The sequence below is a fragment of the Dendrobates tinctorius genome, unplaced genomic scaffold, assembly GCF_039654945.1.
Source record: "Dendrobates tinctorius isolate UK_male_01 unplaced genomic scaffold, ASM3965494v1 ptg000070l, whole genome shotgun sequence".
NCBI lineage: Eukaryota > Metazoa > Chordata > Amphibia > Anura > Dendrobatidae > Dendrobates > Dendrobates tinctorius.
This window is the reverse complement of record NW_027361738.1, coordinates 99874316-99889178: the sequence shown is the minus strand read 5'-3', so window position 1 is coordinate 99889178 and position 14863 is coordinate 99874316. Positions and strand designations below refer to the sequence as shown.

Genomic DNA, 14863 nt, shown 5'->3' with positions numbered 1-14863 from the left:
ATCTGGTAGTACAGCTCGGATCTGTGGTTTATTCAAGGGTACGGTACTGATCTATAATAACAGGTCCGGCGATGGCTCTCCCACCACATTCAGCTGATCTGTGGGGAGCCGGACCCTCAAGCTGATGATGGCTCCAAAGGATAGGCAATAAGATTTGCTCCACTAGAAATCTTGTGATAATGGGAGTTATAGACAGGCCAATCTGTGCTCGTAATGACACACGTTTCTTCTCCCTTTGCAGATCATCACACCCTGGGACCCTCGCTCTTTTCCACTTTCAGACAGAGACCATCACTCTCTCCAAACCTCACCAGGGATTACAGAGAGCAGAGGCAAGAGCAAACTTCACCCAGATGTCCTGTGTAACGCAGGGGGCAAGTCAGACCTTCCGACTGACAGCATAGACTCTGGCACGTCAGCAGAAAACCTCACCCCCACCTCCAAAGATCCCCTTCTACCTAATAGCATTTCAGTAGTTCGATTTAGTGCCCATAGTGGCGAAAAAATCGCAAGCCTGGAATATTTTCCCACCAGGCCGGTGAATAAGAGATGAAAGCTTGTCCTCTTCACAAGATGTGTACAACCTGAGAATACAAACCCCATATACTTTATTTCAGTATCAAGTGCTTGGCTGACTTGCAGGCCCGAGCGGAGAAGTAGGGGCCACCAGTAATGGCCGGGGGTCCTGGGCTCAGCAGCACGCTGAAGTAAAAGGCCTGTGACAAGGTTATAGCAGAGGCCTCAGGCTGAGCCTCACGCTTAACGTGGAGCGCAGGAAAGTCTCCAGATGAGGATGACTACTATTTCCTGCCACTCTGAGAGGTGTAAAAGGCAGAGTAGGTACATGGAGCAGGTAACGTCTGCCGCGGAGGGGGAGGATTGCTGGATTATAGGCATTATTAAATGGGGTTCACAGAGGTGCGGGGGAATAAGAATCAGGTGTAGACCCTTGACTGCCGTAAGGAGCGCACTTCATCTATCGGAGGCCATGCGGGCGGTGAGTCGTTCTGCAGGTATCTCTCAGCACTAGATCCTAGCTTCTGTTCTTCTCTATCACTGTGTAACGTTACAGCAGGAGAAGCAGATTCACCTCTCGTGCCCGGCGTCACAGAGCACGGCGCCACAAACGGGCGAGAAAGAGACATAATAAAGAAGCGACCGGACAGAGATTCCTCTCCCGCTACCTGGGAACAAAAACGTGTAATTACTGAATGAGTGGGAAGAATCGCCTCCTGTCTGAGAATGGCCGGGTGTATATGGATATATGGAGGAGATTACGAAGAATAAATTCTAAATCATATTCCTGTTCTCATGCTTTTCATTTTGTCTGGACAATTCCTTTACTGAATGTGTTGCAGTAGATGCTGGATTATCAGAGAGGTACAATAAAGAGAAAGGAAGCACCATACTGCTACTTATTAAGGGGAAATGTTTATTGAATTCTTAACATACAATTAAACATAAAACAAGGGGGGGGAGGGTGGCACAATGGAAGACCTAACCGTCCAGGTGACAGCACCAGTAAATTAATATTAATGCAGCTAAGTAAGGGGACACAAGGGCATGCAGTGGGTATCAAAAGATGTAAGACAATAGTCTGTCATATTATTCATTTTTATAGCGCGATTTATTCCATGGCGCTTTACATATGAAATAGGAGCATACATAGGCAAGTACAATAAACATGAGCAATACAAGACACACAAGTACAGAAGGAGTGAGGACCCTTCCTGTGAGGGCTCAGTCTACTGGGGATACACTAGGAGAAGGGGAGAACTGGTTGTGCAGCGGTTCAGTAGACTGAGGATCACTGTAGGCTTGTCGGAAGAGGTGGGTCTTCAGGTTCCTTTTTGACTGTTTCCGTGGTAGGCGAGAGTCTTTGTTGGGGTAGAGCGTTCCAGAGTATGGGGGAAGCACGGGAGAAATCTTGTATGTGGTTGTGGGAAGAAGAGATGAGGGGGGAGTAGAGAAGGAGAGCTTGAGGATCTAAGGTTACGTGTAGGAAAGTACCGGGAGACTAGGTCACAGATGTATGCAGGGGACAGGTTGTGGATGGCTTTGTATGTCATAGTTGTGGTTTTGAACTGGAGTCTCTGGACGATGGGAAGCCAGTGAAGGGCTTGGCAGAGAGGAGAGACTGGGGAATAACGGGGAGACAGGTGGATTAGTCGGGCAGTAGAGTTTAGGATAGATTGGAGTGGTGCTAGAGGGAGGCCAGAGTAGGAAAAATCCTTCATACACCTAACCCTAACAAGCAGTGGACACCACGTTGGTGTATGAAGGATTTTTCCACACAATTGCGTCTACTCTGACCTTATGTAGGGCAATTTTGGCCCACACCAACCTGCCAGATATACAGGCGCTTTGCACAAGCAACTACGTCCTTACCTCTATATCCTCTTCTCTGAAGCAGTCGGACTGATGGTCCATGTGGGACCGAAACGTTTTGTCACACTGAACGGACTGCATTAAAATTACTCCTGGATTCTTTCATTAAGTTGAGTGCCAAGTTTTATTTCACTTCAGCTTTGAGAGATGGTCACATTCGGCTCCCTCACATTAGTAGCAACCAAAACCCCTATTATGGGTATAATGACAGCCAAAGCTTTTCCACAGAAGCCATATACCAAGATCCAAGGGTTCCCACAATTTCCCCCTTCAGTATTCTCCCATCAAGCACTCCCACCACACTCTATCCAGCTTCAGGCACCTCTGATCGGTGGTGTCATCCTGTCACCAGCACACCATTGTTAAGTTATCTCTCAACCACTAAGACCAGTGTATGTGCATCAAGATCTGCTCTTCTGTGCCATGCTACTCACAAAATTCACCATTTTGAGATGTGCTCTTCAGCTCTTTGCTAGACCTGGAGCTAATGCACCAAGCTATCAGACAGCTGTGAGATACAATTCATGAGATCGTGAGCCACATGTGGCTCCTGAGCTACAGGTTGTGGACCCCTGATGTAAACCGTGGGATTCTATGAACTGTCCCAGGCTGAAGGTGTAGCTGGAGAAGAGTAGGGGTCCTAGAATTGAGCCTTGAGAAACAGACAGATAGGGGAGGTGGTGGTGTGGAAAAGGGAAACACTGAATGCCCGGTCTGTTGGATATGATGGCATTGCAGATTTGGCCCTAGCCTGGATCTCAAGAGATGAGGGAATGGTCCACAGTGTTAAAGGCAGATGACAGGTCCAGGAGAAGGAGGACAGAGTAGTGTTGCTGGCTCTTGGCGGTTAGTAGGTCGTTAGTGACTTTAGTTAGGGCAGTTTCAGTTGAGTGATGTGGTCGGAAGCCAGATTGTAACCGGTCAAAGAAGGAGCAGGAGGAGAGGTGGGAGGACAGTTCAAGATATACATGCTGTTCCAGTAGTTCTGAGGCGTAAGGGAGAAGAGATATCGGCGATAGACACAGAGGATGGGTTGAGGGAGGGCTTTTTGAGGATGGATGTGATCGAGGCATGTTTGAAGGATGAGAGGAAAACAGTTTGTGAGAGGTTGAAGAGGTTTGTTACGGTTGGGATGAAGACTGACGAACTTAGGGATGAGGTGAGATGGTAGCGGGTCAAGCGTTCAAGTAGTGAGGAGTGATCTTGACAGAAGGGTGGAGAGCTGATCTTTGTCATGGTGGAGAAGCTGGTTTTGGAAGAACAAAGCTGAGCAGTAGAGAAGGCATTGGGGCTGGAGACCAAAGCTTTCTCTGATCATATCGGTCTTCTGCATAAAGGAGGCAAAGTCTTCAGCAGAAATGAGAGGAGAGGGAAGTGTTGTGGAACGGAGTAGAGAATTGAAAGTGTTGAAAAGCTGTTTAGGGTTGTGAGACAGGGAGGATATGAGAGATGAGAAGTTTTGCGGCTGAGCATGGACTTGAAGCTGGCGAGGGACTGCTTGTATGCGATAAAGTGCTCGGCAGATCGGGATCTATTCTGTCATATGATCAGGATAACTAGAAGTGGGTGATCATTGGTTATAACCACAGAGTATGCATTAGTAAACACAACAAATGATAAATGCACACACATGAGGATATCATGCAAAAAATTATAACATACAGTGATCGGGTAGTAGTCATATAATCTATTAAACCAAATCCTGTATCTATAGAGGTATCAAAATATAAAGATTATAGAATTCAGCCCAAAGTTACTGAGTGACAGGATATCGCTTAAAAGCAGGCTAGTAAATAAATGAACAGTTCATAAATGAGCACCACATGTAAAACACTCAACGGAGTCACCTGGAGGGAGTGAGGCCTGGTGCCCCAACGCACGTTTCATGTTGGCTTCTTTGGGGAAGGATAAATCATTTAATATAAATACACAAAAGAAAAATGTCGCACAAAACATGAAAAATAAGCAGCAGAGCAAAGATCATGGTACTAGTTGGTAGACTGAAGCCTAAATAGAGAATGTATAACATTAATACAAAGTGTGGTCAGAAAAAAGTAAAGATGTCCTGTAACTCCTATTCCTTCCAATAGAGCATAAAAAGGGTCTTATTTACCCCATAGTAAATGATGGAATGGCCGAATATATGATGAGTAAGAAATAAGGTCTGTCCAGTAAAATATCAGTGGCCTGTGATACGCCTATGTGAAGACACGGAAGGTGGGCGAGTGCCCAGGACCTGGGATCGTCCCACCGCCTGTCCTCCCTTTAACGTGGGCAAATCGCTACACAGGGTGAGGGTAAGTGTGGTAATACTTTATTGAACCACAAAATGGGCAGATAACATGTAGCACAGTCCCAGCAAAATACCCCAAGATGGTGCACATTACAGAGCCTCACCCTTCCACTGACTCACTGGGATAAGAGCTGCTGTGACTTCAGAGCTTCCAGGGCTGACTACTCGACCTGTGGCACGCACACAGAGAGGAGGTAATGACAAGTGTGGGAAGATGACAGTCCATTCTGGTACAAGGGCCAGCTGACCAGGTCAGCCTGTCTTCACACAACATCTCCATGGTGCCAGGTGACCGGATGGTCCCAACCTGGGTTTCACAAATGTATCCATAGTTCAATGATGGTCCATGGGGCAGAGCTGTATTCTAGCGGGGGCCGTGGTCCCCTAAGCTGGCATCCTGTAGAATTAATCTGTGACCCTTGTGATGGAGCCATGATGTGTTGGCTGCTGTCCTGTCTCTGGTCCTTTGGCTGTTTTGATGTCTTAAGGTCCCGTCACACCTAGCGACGCTATAACGATCCCGACAGCGATACGACACGACAGGGATCGTTGCCGCATCGCTATGTGGTCGCTATTGAGATGTCACAGTCCAATCTACCCAACGACGGAGCAACGATCTAGCGTGTCATAGCGACCTTTGTAACGATGTCGGTGGTCGTTGGGACCCTGTCACATTGCATGTTCCATTGACGATTCACACCTCGATGAGGGATGTACTGTGTGACGCTGTATTTACACAGGCGTGGATTGCGCTCCCTTTCTCACGCTCTCAGCTCTGAATGGTGGACGCTGCCGCGTCCTGATTGGCCGTGCATTTAAAAGGTGACGTACTAGCGCTACATTTCATTGTTCTCGAACACGTCTTTTGGCTAGCACACCCGAGTAACGGTCATCGGTGTCCTATTTGCATTCACCGGCCGTCCAAATAGCGTTCACGGGCTGTGATTCCAGATTGATTTACCCAGACACCAATTCAGTGTTGACGGTATGTATCTTTGGGGTATATTTCGCTCTACTTGAGGGAGGGCTTTGGTTTCATCGCCTATCGTATGGTAAGCCCGGGTCAGGAACAAAGAACTGAAGCGCTACTTTGTTAGCTTCTTTTAAAAGGAAGCCCGCCAATCAGGACACTGTAGTGACCACCAATCGAAGCCGAGGTAGGCGTGGAAACGGGAACGCTAATCCACGCCTTGTCTTGCTTCTGAGTTGCTAACGAGGTCGTTAGGCTATGTGTCAAACGTAACGATACAAGGGACTCAGCGGGACATGAGCGACCAAAGAAATGTCAAGACATTTCGGGCACGATCAGCGATACCCGGCAGGGGGGCTGGTCACTGATCTACACAGCGATCTCGCTGGCAAGATCGCTATAACGTCACAGTTCCAGTGACTCAGCAGCGATCTCGTTAGCGATCTCGCTTATTGTGACAGGGCCTTTAGTTGAATCTCTCTCACACTGAATGGCATTTCACCTCTTATGTTTTACAAGTGTCTTTTAATCCAGCATCACAAATAAAGGGAAGAATGGTGACGACCAACTCGCATTATTTGATTGTTATCTATTTGCATAGATTTTCCGCCTCCTATTTGGAATGCCAACAAACTATCTGACTTGGACAATGTGTAATTATCTTGTCAGTAAACATGACTAGTCATCAAGAAAAAGAGCACAATGCAATGTCAACTTAAAAGTCAATATTACAGTCTTACACAAGTAAAAATCTTTTCTTGACCAACCAGAAATAAAGACATTCAAAAGTGAACATATGGAGATGTCTATTCTTTCTGGCTTGCTAAAAAATAGTTGTCAGGTTAATTAAGATACAATGCGGTCTCCACAGCCTATATATAATGTCAGGGGTCTGTGATACGCCTAAACATATATATATGTCGGTGACCTCTGATATGCCTATATACAAGTGCTTCTCACAAAATTAAAATATTAAAAAGTTAATTTCATTTGTTCAATACATAAAGTGACTCTCCTCTATTCTATAGAGTCATTACACACAGAGTGATGTATTTCACGGGTTTATTTCTGTTAGTGTAGATGATTATGGCTTACAGCCAATGAGAACCCAAAAGTCATCTCAGTAAATTAGAATACTTTATAACACCAGCTGGAAAAGTGATTGTAAAATCTGAAATGTTGTCCTCCTGAAATGTATGATCAGTAAATGCCCTCAATACTTGGTCAGGGCCCATCTGCATCAATTCCTGCATCAATGCGGCGTGGCATGGAGGCGATCAGCCTGTGGCACTGCTGAGGGGTTATGGAAGCCCAGGTTGCTTTGATAGCAGCCTTCAGCTCGTCTGCATTGTTGGGTCTGGTGTCTCTCCTCTTCCTCTTTACAATACTCCGTAGATTCTCTATGGGGTTAAGGTCAGGCCAGTTTGCTGCCAATCAAGCCCAGTGATACTGTTGTGTATACACCAGGTATTGGTCCTTTTGGCAGTGTGGACAGGGGCCAAGTCCTGCTGGAGAATGACTTTTTCATCTCCATAAAGCTTGTTGGCAGAGGGAAGAATGAAGTGCTCTAAAATGTCCTGGTAGACGTCTGCGCTGACTTTGGTCTTGATAAAACTAAAACACAGTGGATCTACACCAGCAGATGACATGGCTCCCCAAACCATCACTGATGGTGGAGACTTCACACTAGACCTCCAGCAGCTTGGATTGTGGCCTCCACTCTTCCTCCAGACTCTGGGACCACTGACAACAGTCCGGATCTTCTCCTTGGCCCAGGTAAGACGCTTCTGGTGTTGTGTATTGGTCATGAGTGGCTGACATAAGGAATGTGACACTTGTAGCCCATGTCCTGGAGACGTCTGTGTGTGTGGTGGCTTTTTTTGTTGTTGTAAATTTGTATTAAATTTTACATGTAACCAATTAAACGCATGATCCCAATAAGCCAAATGTTATGAGAAAATGGAAAACGGTCTTAGCGCAGAGAAGAGACTCAGACAAGAGATGGGTTTAAACCACGATGCATTTCGATGGAGGATCCATCTTCATCAGGTGGAAGTTTGTTACAATCTGGGCATCTATCAAAATAGGATATAGTCCTTAATGACAGAGCCAATTTTTACAATTCTGACCACTGTCACTTTATGAGGTTATAACTCGAACGCAGCGTTTTTGGCCCTGCGGGTCCGCAATAGATTCTGCTGCATTGTACAGTACCATTGTAAGCAATAGAAATTAAAAAATGCAGTGCACACGGTGCAGAGTTTTCCGCGCGGATTTGCTGCGGCTTCAAAACCGCAGCATGTCAATTCTTTGTGCGGATTCCGCAGCGGTTTAGCACCTGATCAATGACAGGTGTCAAACCGCAGGCAAAACCACAGACAATCTGCAGATAAACCGCAGGTATTTTGACCTGCGGATTTTCCCAAAACTGCGCGGAAAAATCCGCAGTACCTTCCACTACGTATGCACATGGCCTAACATGTCTTTTTACTAGTTGCATCGGAAAGGTGGCGTCTAGTCCTGACTTTTAATGGATTCGTAGTGCAGCCTACATATTGTACGTCACAAATTAGACAAGTCAAAGGCTATACTACGTATGAAGTATTACAACTGATATGATTTGTTCTTATAGTTCTTCCCAGTAACAATAGATTGGAATTCCTTTTGTATTCACCATATGTTTGCAGCATAAACCTGTACGGTGACCACATTTATAGTTTGCTGCGACCGCGTCTTATCTGTTGTAACAGTATTATTTATACATACACTTGGTGACAAAGTATCTCCTAAGGTTGGGGCTTTTCTAGCTGTAAATCTTAAGGCATTATGTAGAATATTTTTCATCCTGATACAATACGGGGATGTATTTTTGAATGAGATTTTCTCATGTCTGTGAATTGTGGACTATATTGTGTTACAGATGTGATCTGATTATGTCCCTGATCAGTCACTTTCGTTTTCTCTTTTAACGTCTGTTTTCTGTCCCTTCGTGCTTGTGAAACTGTTGCTCTATCAATCATCCGCTGTGAGTGGCCTCTCGCTTTTAATCTATTCATTTCAATAGCTTCCTTCTGCTATGTTTTATCCTTAGAGGTGTTTCTTTTTATCCGAATGTGTTCTCCCAATGGAACACTTTGTATAGTTTTGTTTTGGTTTTTTTTAGGATGGCAGGCGGTAGCATACAGGGTAGAGTCTGTTGCTGTTTCTTTTTTATATTATACCTTCTTCTGAGAAATTTTAAAGTAATATCTAAGAAGTCAATTAATTTATCCTGGATGTGCCAAGTAAAATTTAAATTCATATCATTGTCGTTTTGTGAAGGGTTAAAACTAAAATCAGAGTTGAAGTTTGGTTTTATCCATTCTCTGACTGTTTCGTTTCTCCATTTTTGTTGCTGTAAGTTAAATTTTTGTAATTGGGATGGGCTGTCATGAAACCAGACTGTTTCCATCAGGTGCAAGATAAGGGAGGCGGGGGTGTAGAACTCTGAAGAATATGCCATTATACTACTTTCTATTTGGATACGGACATATATGTAGTTTTCGGTTTTCTTGCAATATTATAGCTTATAAAGTGAAGTATTACCATGATGTTTTTGGTAGTTGAGAACTTTGCATAATTAAGCAAAATGTTATAAAAGAAGTGACTAAAATAAAGGGGATAAGTGATCTGCTTCGATCCTCCTGTACAGAGACCCCCGTCTCCGTGTGGTCATTTGAGTTGCTAGCAACACTCTGTGGAATAATTTGGACATCACTGGCTCAACCGTGAAGGGTTAATTTAGCCCTCCCTCAATAGCTACCCCGACAGTTTAGTAAATTGACATTCACTAGCTGCCTCCTCAGACTCCTCCCATATCAGGAGGAGGTCGCCAAAAAATTGTCGATTTTGTTTTATCTTTTATTCATATAGTTAAGTTCTGCTACTGGAATTGACGCCAATTGTTTGAACAGGTGAAAAATAACTAACAATAATTAACTTGAATTAATAGCGTCCTAACATCTGACCATGGCAGGATTTAGTATAGAAGACCGACAAAAAATAACTACCATGTCAAGAAATGAATAAGAGCCACTAAGCTCGAAACGCGTCAGCTTACGGCTCCCTGGGGAAGCTGCTGACACTTAGGCTGTATGTTGTGATGCTGGATTTTAAAGTTATGATTCAATAAATGATGGAACAAAGAGCTGGATCACCTCTTCTATCGATTACTACTAATCCTGCTGCACTATAGACTCTCCATGTTCTGGTTCCTGGACATCTAAGGGGTGAGCTGACCTTTCTCTTATTTCTTTATACTCCAGAGTGTTGTCTTGCTTCTCCTTACATAGCAGATAACTGTTACCGGACACTAACATTCATCAGGCAGCGATCCTGGAAGCAACTTGGCCAAAAAAAAAAAAAAAAATTATTCTGGTCTTTGAGATATGAGTCTCCTTTTATCAGCGAGTCACAGCCTTCCAGTGTAGGGATCACAGACCTTATCTATGGACAAAACTTTCCAAGACTCAATAACGCGGCCTTAATGTTTTCTTTGGACGTGGTGGAGCAATCCCCTTGCAACAGTGACTTATCTTTACATATATCTAATTTAGAAAGTTGATTGATGAAAGAAATGAAAACTTGGTGGGATTGTACTTATTAGAGAAATGCATGATCCCGAGAGGTTTAAGACTCAAGGAAATAACCACAATTTATTCGGCGAAATTAAAAACTAAATGGCGAGATATACGGAGTGTTCAATGCGATTAACGAAACGTATCATAGAACAAGAGGAACTGGTCAATAATAAAACACAGGATTTAAGACTGGAAATGAAGGATTTTGTTATAACACAACAGTGTGATATTTTAAATAAGTCCATGATGGAGAAAATTTCCCGCATGGAAGAAAAAAACATGTCCATAAAAAAAAATATAAATTTGAGCGAGACCGGGAGGATTATGCCAAAAACGAGGAGTATATTTGGAAGCGTCATAACTCCAATGGATTCTCCTCGAAAAAAAAAGGTAAAAGTAGCAGCACTCATGGGAATAAGAAATTTACTAAAAGTCAGTTTTCATGGAACTGACTCTTCGTTGGAAAATAATGATTTTTTTTTTTTACATTGGAGAAGGGGTCTGATTCTTCTATGGAATTCCCACTGCCGAGTTCTACTAGCCGTAATACAATCTATAACAGAGGACTTAATCAAAGAAACACAACAAGACCTTGGTTAAAAAAAAAAAAAAAAACACAAAGGGAGGAAGAGGGGGTAAAACACAAAAACCGCTACAAAAACATCAAGCAGAGGAATGCCTGACCACACCTCCGGTCATAAACCTCTCGAGCTACATTCTCAGCGATAGTCCTTTAGAGAGGAGTTCATTTTGACTATCATTTAGCCCCACTAATGAATTTGACGTCTGTAAAAGTTTATTGGACATAAACTTGCGAGGAACCTTACATTGAGATGTCATTTCTTTAAGGATGATGACACATTAGAAGAAATATTTTGCAACAATGAGACCAATGATATTGATATTTCAAAAATTTCCAATTTTGAAGAATAACGTTCTATTTTGACACTGCAATATTTGGCAGCGGACTCACTGGAAAATAATGCTAATAAAAATTCCCAATTTAAAGTTAAAAACCCTTATTTTTATCCGATACAATCTCGACCCTCGGTCCTTGATGACTTTCAAGAAATTATAGAAAAGGAACTTAATTCATTGAAAGAAAAAACAAGGAAGGAAACCACCACCTCTAATTTGACATGAACAGAAAAAGCTCTGGATGAACTTTCATCTAACAAGGACTCAATAACTAGAAGAGCTGATAAAAGTGGAGCAGTGGTTTTATTAAATGCATGATCCCGAGAGGTTTAAGACTCAAGAAAATGGCAACCACAATTGGTTTTGATGCGTTTTTGAACTTTAGCATTGCTTTCAACTAAGACAAATGCATTCACTGGGAAATGTCATTGTAACATTTTACAACCTTATGTGGCCATGTGGAGTATGACACATCACCAGACACATCCTGTTTAATTTAAGGAGGGACTCTGAATGTCACAAAGACTATCTTTATAGGGCCATCAGGCGGTCTTTACTATTCTAAAAGTTCCAGCAGTCGACCCTCACTATCCTTAGAGAGCCTTCAGCCGGCTATGCTTAGTTGTTCCCATTATTAAACAGTTGGTCTCCTATACTGTTTTTGCGTATGCAATGAGTGGCAGGGCTGCCCAAAATTTGGACGAACCACAATCCCCCTTTGAAGCAACGTACAGGAGGGCCTCCTTTAAAACAATGTTCCCATTATTAGGAAGTGTCTCCCATACCATTTGCCTATCCAGTGAATGCAAGGGCTACCAAAAATTTGGAGGCACTCCAATGCACCTTGGAAGAGACGTGGAGGAGGGCCTAATTAAAAAATGTTCCTGTTAGAAAGGAGTCGGTCTCCTATACTTGTAATGCCCATGCACTGAGTGTATGGGCTGACAAACATTTACCCCTGGGGGGTACACATGAACATAAAATTGAATAAAAATTGTTTTCACGCGCATCATAAACACCCTTTAAAAAAAATTGTGGATGTTGGATCCCGGACCACGGTCACCCTGGTGATCTAGTGGTGGTGGGGGAGGATGAGAAGGATAACAGCAAATAGCCAAAATCAGGAAACGTGTACCATGTGTGGGTGTGAAGAGGTGCATGGGAAAACACCTGCCAAAAAAGGACACTGTATTGGAGGTTAGATTTCATTGTTGTTCGGTGGTGTAGAGAAGTCTGACCCAATCCAGCCCTTGTTCATTTTTATAAGAGCCTGTCAGCTAAAGATGCTATAATAGAGATTATATTGTGAAATACATGTGGTTAAACAACCTACCACATGTATTTCACAATATAATCTCTATTATAGCATCTTTAGCAGTTGGTAGTTCCTACTGGTTCTGGCCTGTGAACAGCAATATCTATATGCATATGTATCTCCATTTTATTGTTTTTAATATTTGTCGTTTGAATAAAGATTGATTCATTTATATTTGGCATATACTTCCAATTCTTTGTAGGTATTTTCCGTAATGACTGTCGCCCAAAAATTTGCGAACGCGAGACTCACGAGAAAGGCAGCGTAACATAAACTCAGCCATGTGTAACAGACTGCTAAAAGGCAAAACTTCTGTGTCCTCACCAAGGGGATGACTGACCATGCTCTCCTCCTCCCTGTCCTCAGGCCATCCACACTGAGCAGACGGTCAAACAGTTGTGCAGGTAGTACCATCTATAGCGCATGAAACTAGCTCCAGTACTTCCTACTCCTGCTCCTCATTGTCACCCAATCCACAATGAGATAAGGCTGGGCTGTGTGTAATCACCCTGTATGCTTCCTTGCTCCATCTCATCGTGTTCCGCCTGCAATGCATCATCTTTGATTGTGAGTAGAGCGCGTTTCAGAAGGCAGAGAAGTGGGATGGTGACACTAATTATGGTGTCATCACCGCTCACTATCTTGGTGGAGTCCTCAAAGTTTTGTAAAATGGTACATATGTCTGACATCCATGTCCACTCCTGATGTCTTGTGTGGAGTCTGACCTGAATACCGATGGTCTTGTTGATGCTGGTAGTCAACAACTTCCTTCTTCTGCTCACAAATCCTTCCCAACATCTGCAGTGTAGAGTTTCATCGCATGGGGACATGACACACCAGTCGGTGAGTCGGAAGCTGCAAACACTGCTGAAGCATGGCAAGGGCGGCGGAAGCTGTAGCTGACTTTCTAATATGGGCACACAGGCAGCGTACTTTCACAAGCAGATCTGGCATCTCTGGGTAGCTTTTGAGAAACCACGAGGTTCAGCACATGGGCCAGGCATGGTACGTGTGTGAGCTCACCTCATCTGAGAGCTGCTACCAGGTTCTGGCCATTGTCACACACGACCATGCCTGACTGTAGGTTCAGTGGTGTCAGCCACAGATCTGCCTGCTCTTACAGAGCTGTCCACAACTCTTCAGTATTGTGCAGTTTGTGGTGGTGGTGACAAAGTGACTGGAAGCATTATCCGCTATCCAACCAATAACCTTTTGGCACTGATCTGGGTTCAATAGTGGTGTGCTGCAGTCCCCTAGTATTTGGGACAGGAAGATTGGGCGAAATGTTGTTTGTTGTGGCACAATTTCAGCTTGGCCATGGCCTCGGCATGTACGATCACGTCCAGTTCCCTGTCCCCCTTACCACGCACCTTGCCCATTTTAAATGTAGGGCAATATTTTCCACGTTCACTACAAATGACTGAATTTGGAGCGCACTGATATGTGATCCGTGTGATGGACAAACTCCAGGTTAATATATCTGGCCTGTAGGTAACTATTTTTTTTTTTTCAGCAAACTGGTGTCAATAACTTTGCCAAGACACTGCAACAAAATTTAAATGGAGGCCTGATATGGCAGAATTTTGAGCGCACTGATATGTGATCAAACCCCAGGTTAAAAAAAGCTGGCTTTTTAGCGCTGCAATATGGAAAGGATCTGGCTGTATTCTGCAGTGCCAACAAGCAAATGGAGCAGAAAAACGATGTTCTCTGGATTGCTTTTAAAGCAAATAATCAGGATTAAGTCTCCCCCCCCCCCAAAAAAAAAAAAATATATATATTCCTGGCCCCTGATACATGGGGCTATGTCTTGAAATATCTGTAATAGGCAGCAGCAGACAGAACTGGAATGGACCCTCTTGCTATATGCCCTGAAGTCTGCCTCATACACTGCCTGCCTAGCACTATCATCTATGGAGCTTTATTAGTCCTCAGAAAGACTGTCAGGTGAGATGGATATGTGCTAATATTGTGGTATATCTACACTAACACACAAGCAAATATCTTCCTAGCTCAGCAGCAGCTCTCCCTACACTGCCTGATTCCAGAGCTGACGGTAATGAGTATGGCGGCGCCCGATCTGATATAGACCTGATGACGTGCAGCCAGCCAAACACTGTAATGCCACAACCAACATGGCTGCGGCATTAGTGTGTGCCGATCCCTGCATGTTCATTGGTTCATTGACCCAAGCTCCCGCCAAGCAACCCCAAAAATACTCGACGAGCTCAGAGCATCTCGAGCAGTGAGATGCTCAGGTGAGCACCGAGTAGTGGTGAGCATGCTCGCTCATCACTAATATTTTTGTGTTTTTTTTTTTTTGTTTTTTTTTTCATGTGTGCTAAATATTAGCAAAAATG

The 14863-nt window shown here is 43.7% G+C and overlaps 1 protein-coding gene across 2 annotated transcripts in view; it reads left to right on the top strand.

Annotated features, from left to right (window-relative positions):
- Window positions 1-1300, top strand: part of LOC141095857 (KAT8 regulatory NSL complex subunit 1-like) — a 74657-nt gene extending 73357 nt beyond the window's left edge. For both annotated transcript variants that reach the window (XM_073582223.1, XM_073582222.1), the window contains one exon: window positions 242-1300. In XM_073582223.1, the coding sequence (XP_073438324.1) occupies window positions 242-553 (312 nt within the window). In that variant the 3' untranslated portion in view covers window positions 554-1300. The remainder of the gene's footprint in view (window positions 1-241) is intronic.
- Window positions 1301-14863: the final 13563 nt, after the last annotated feature.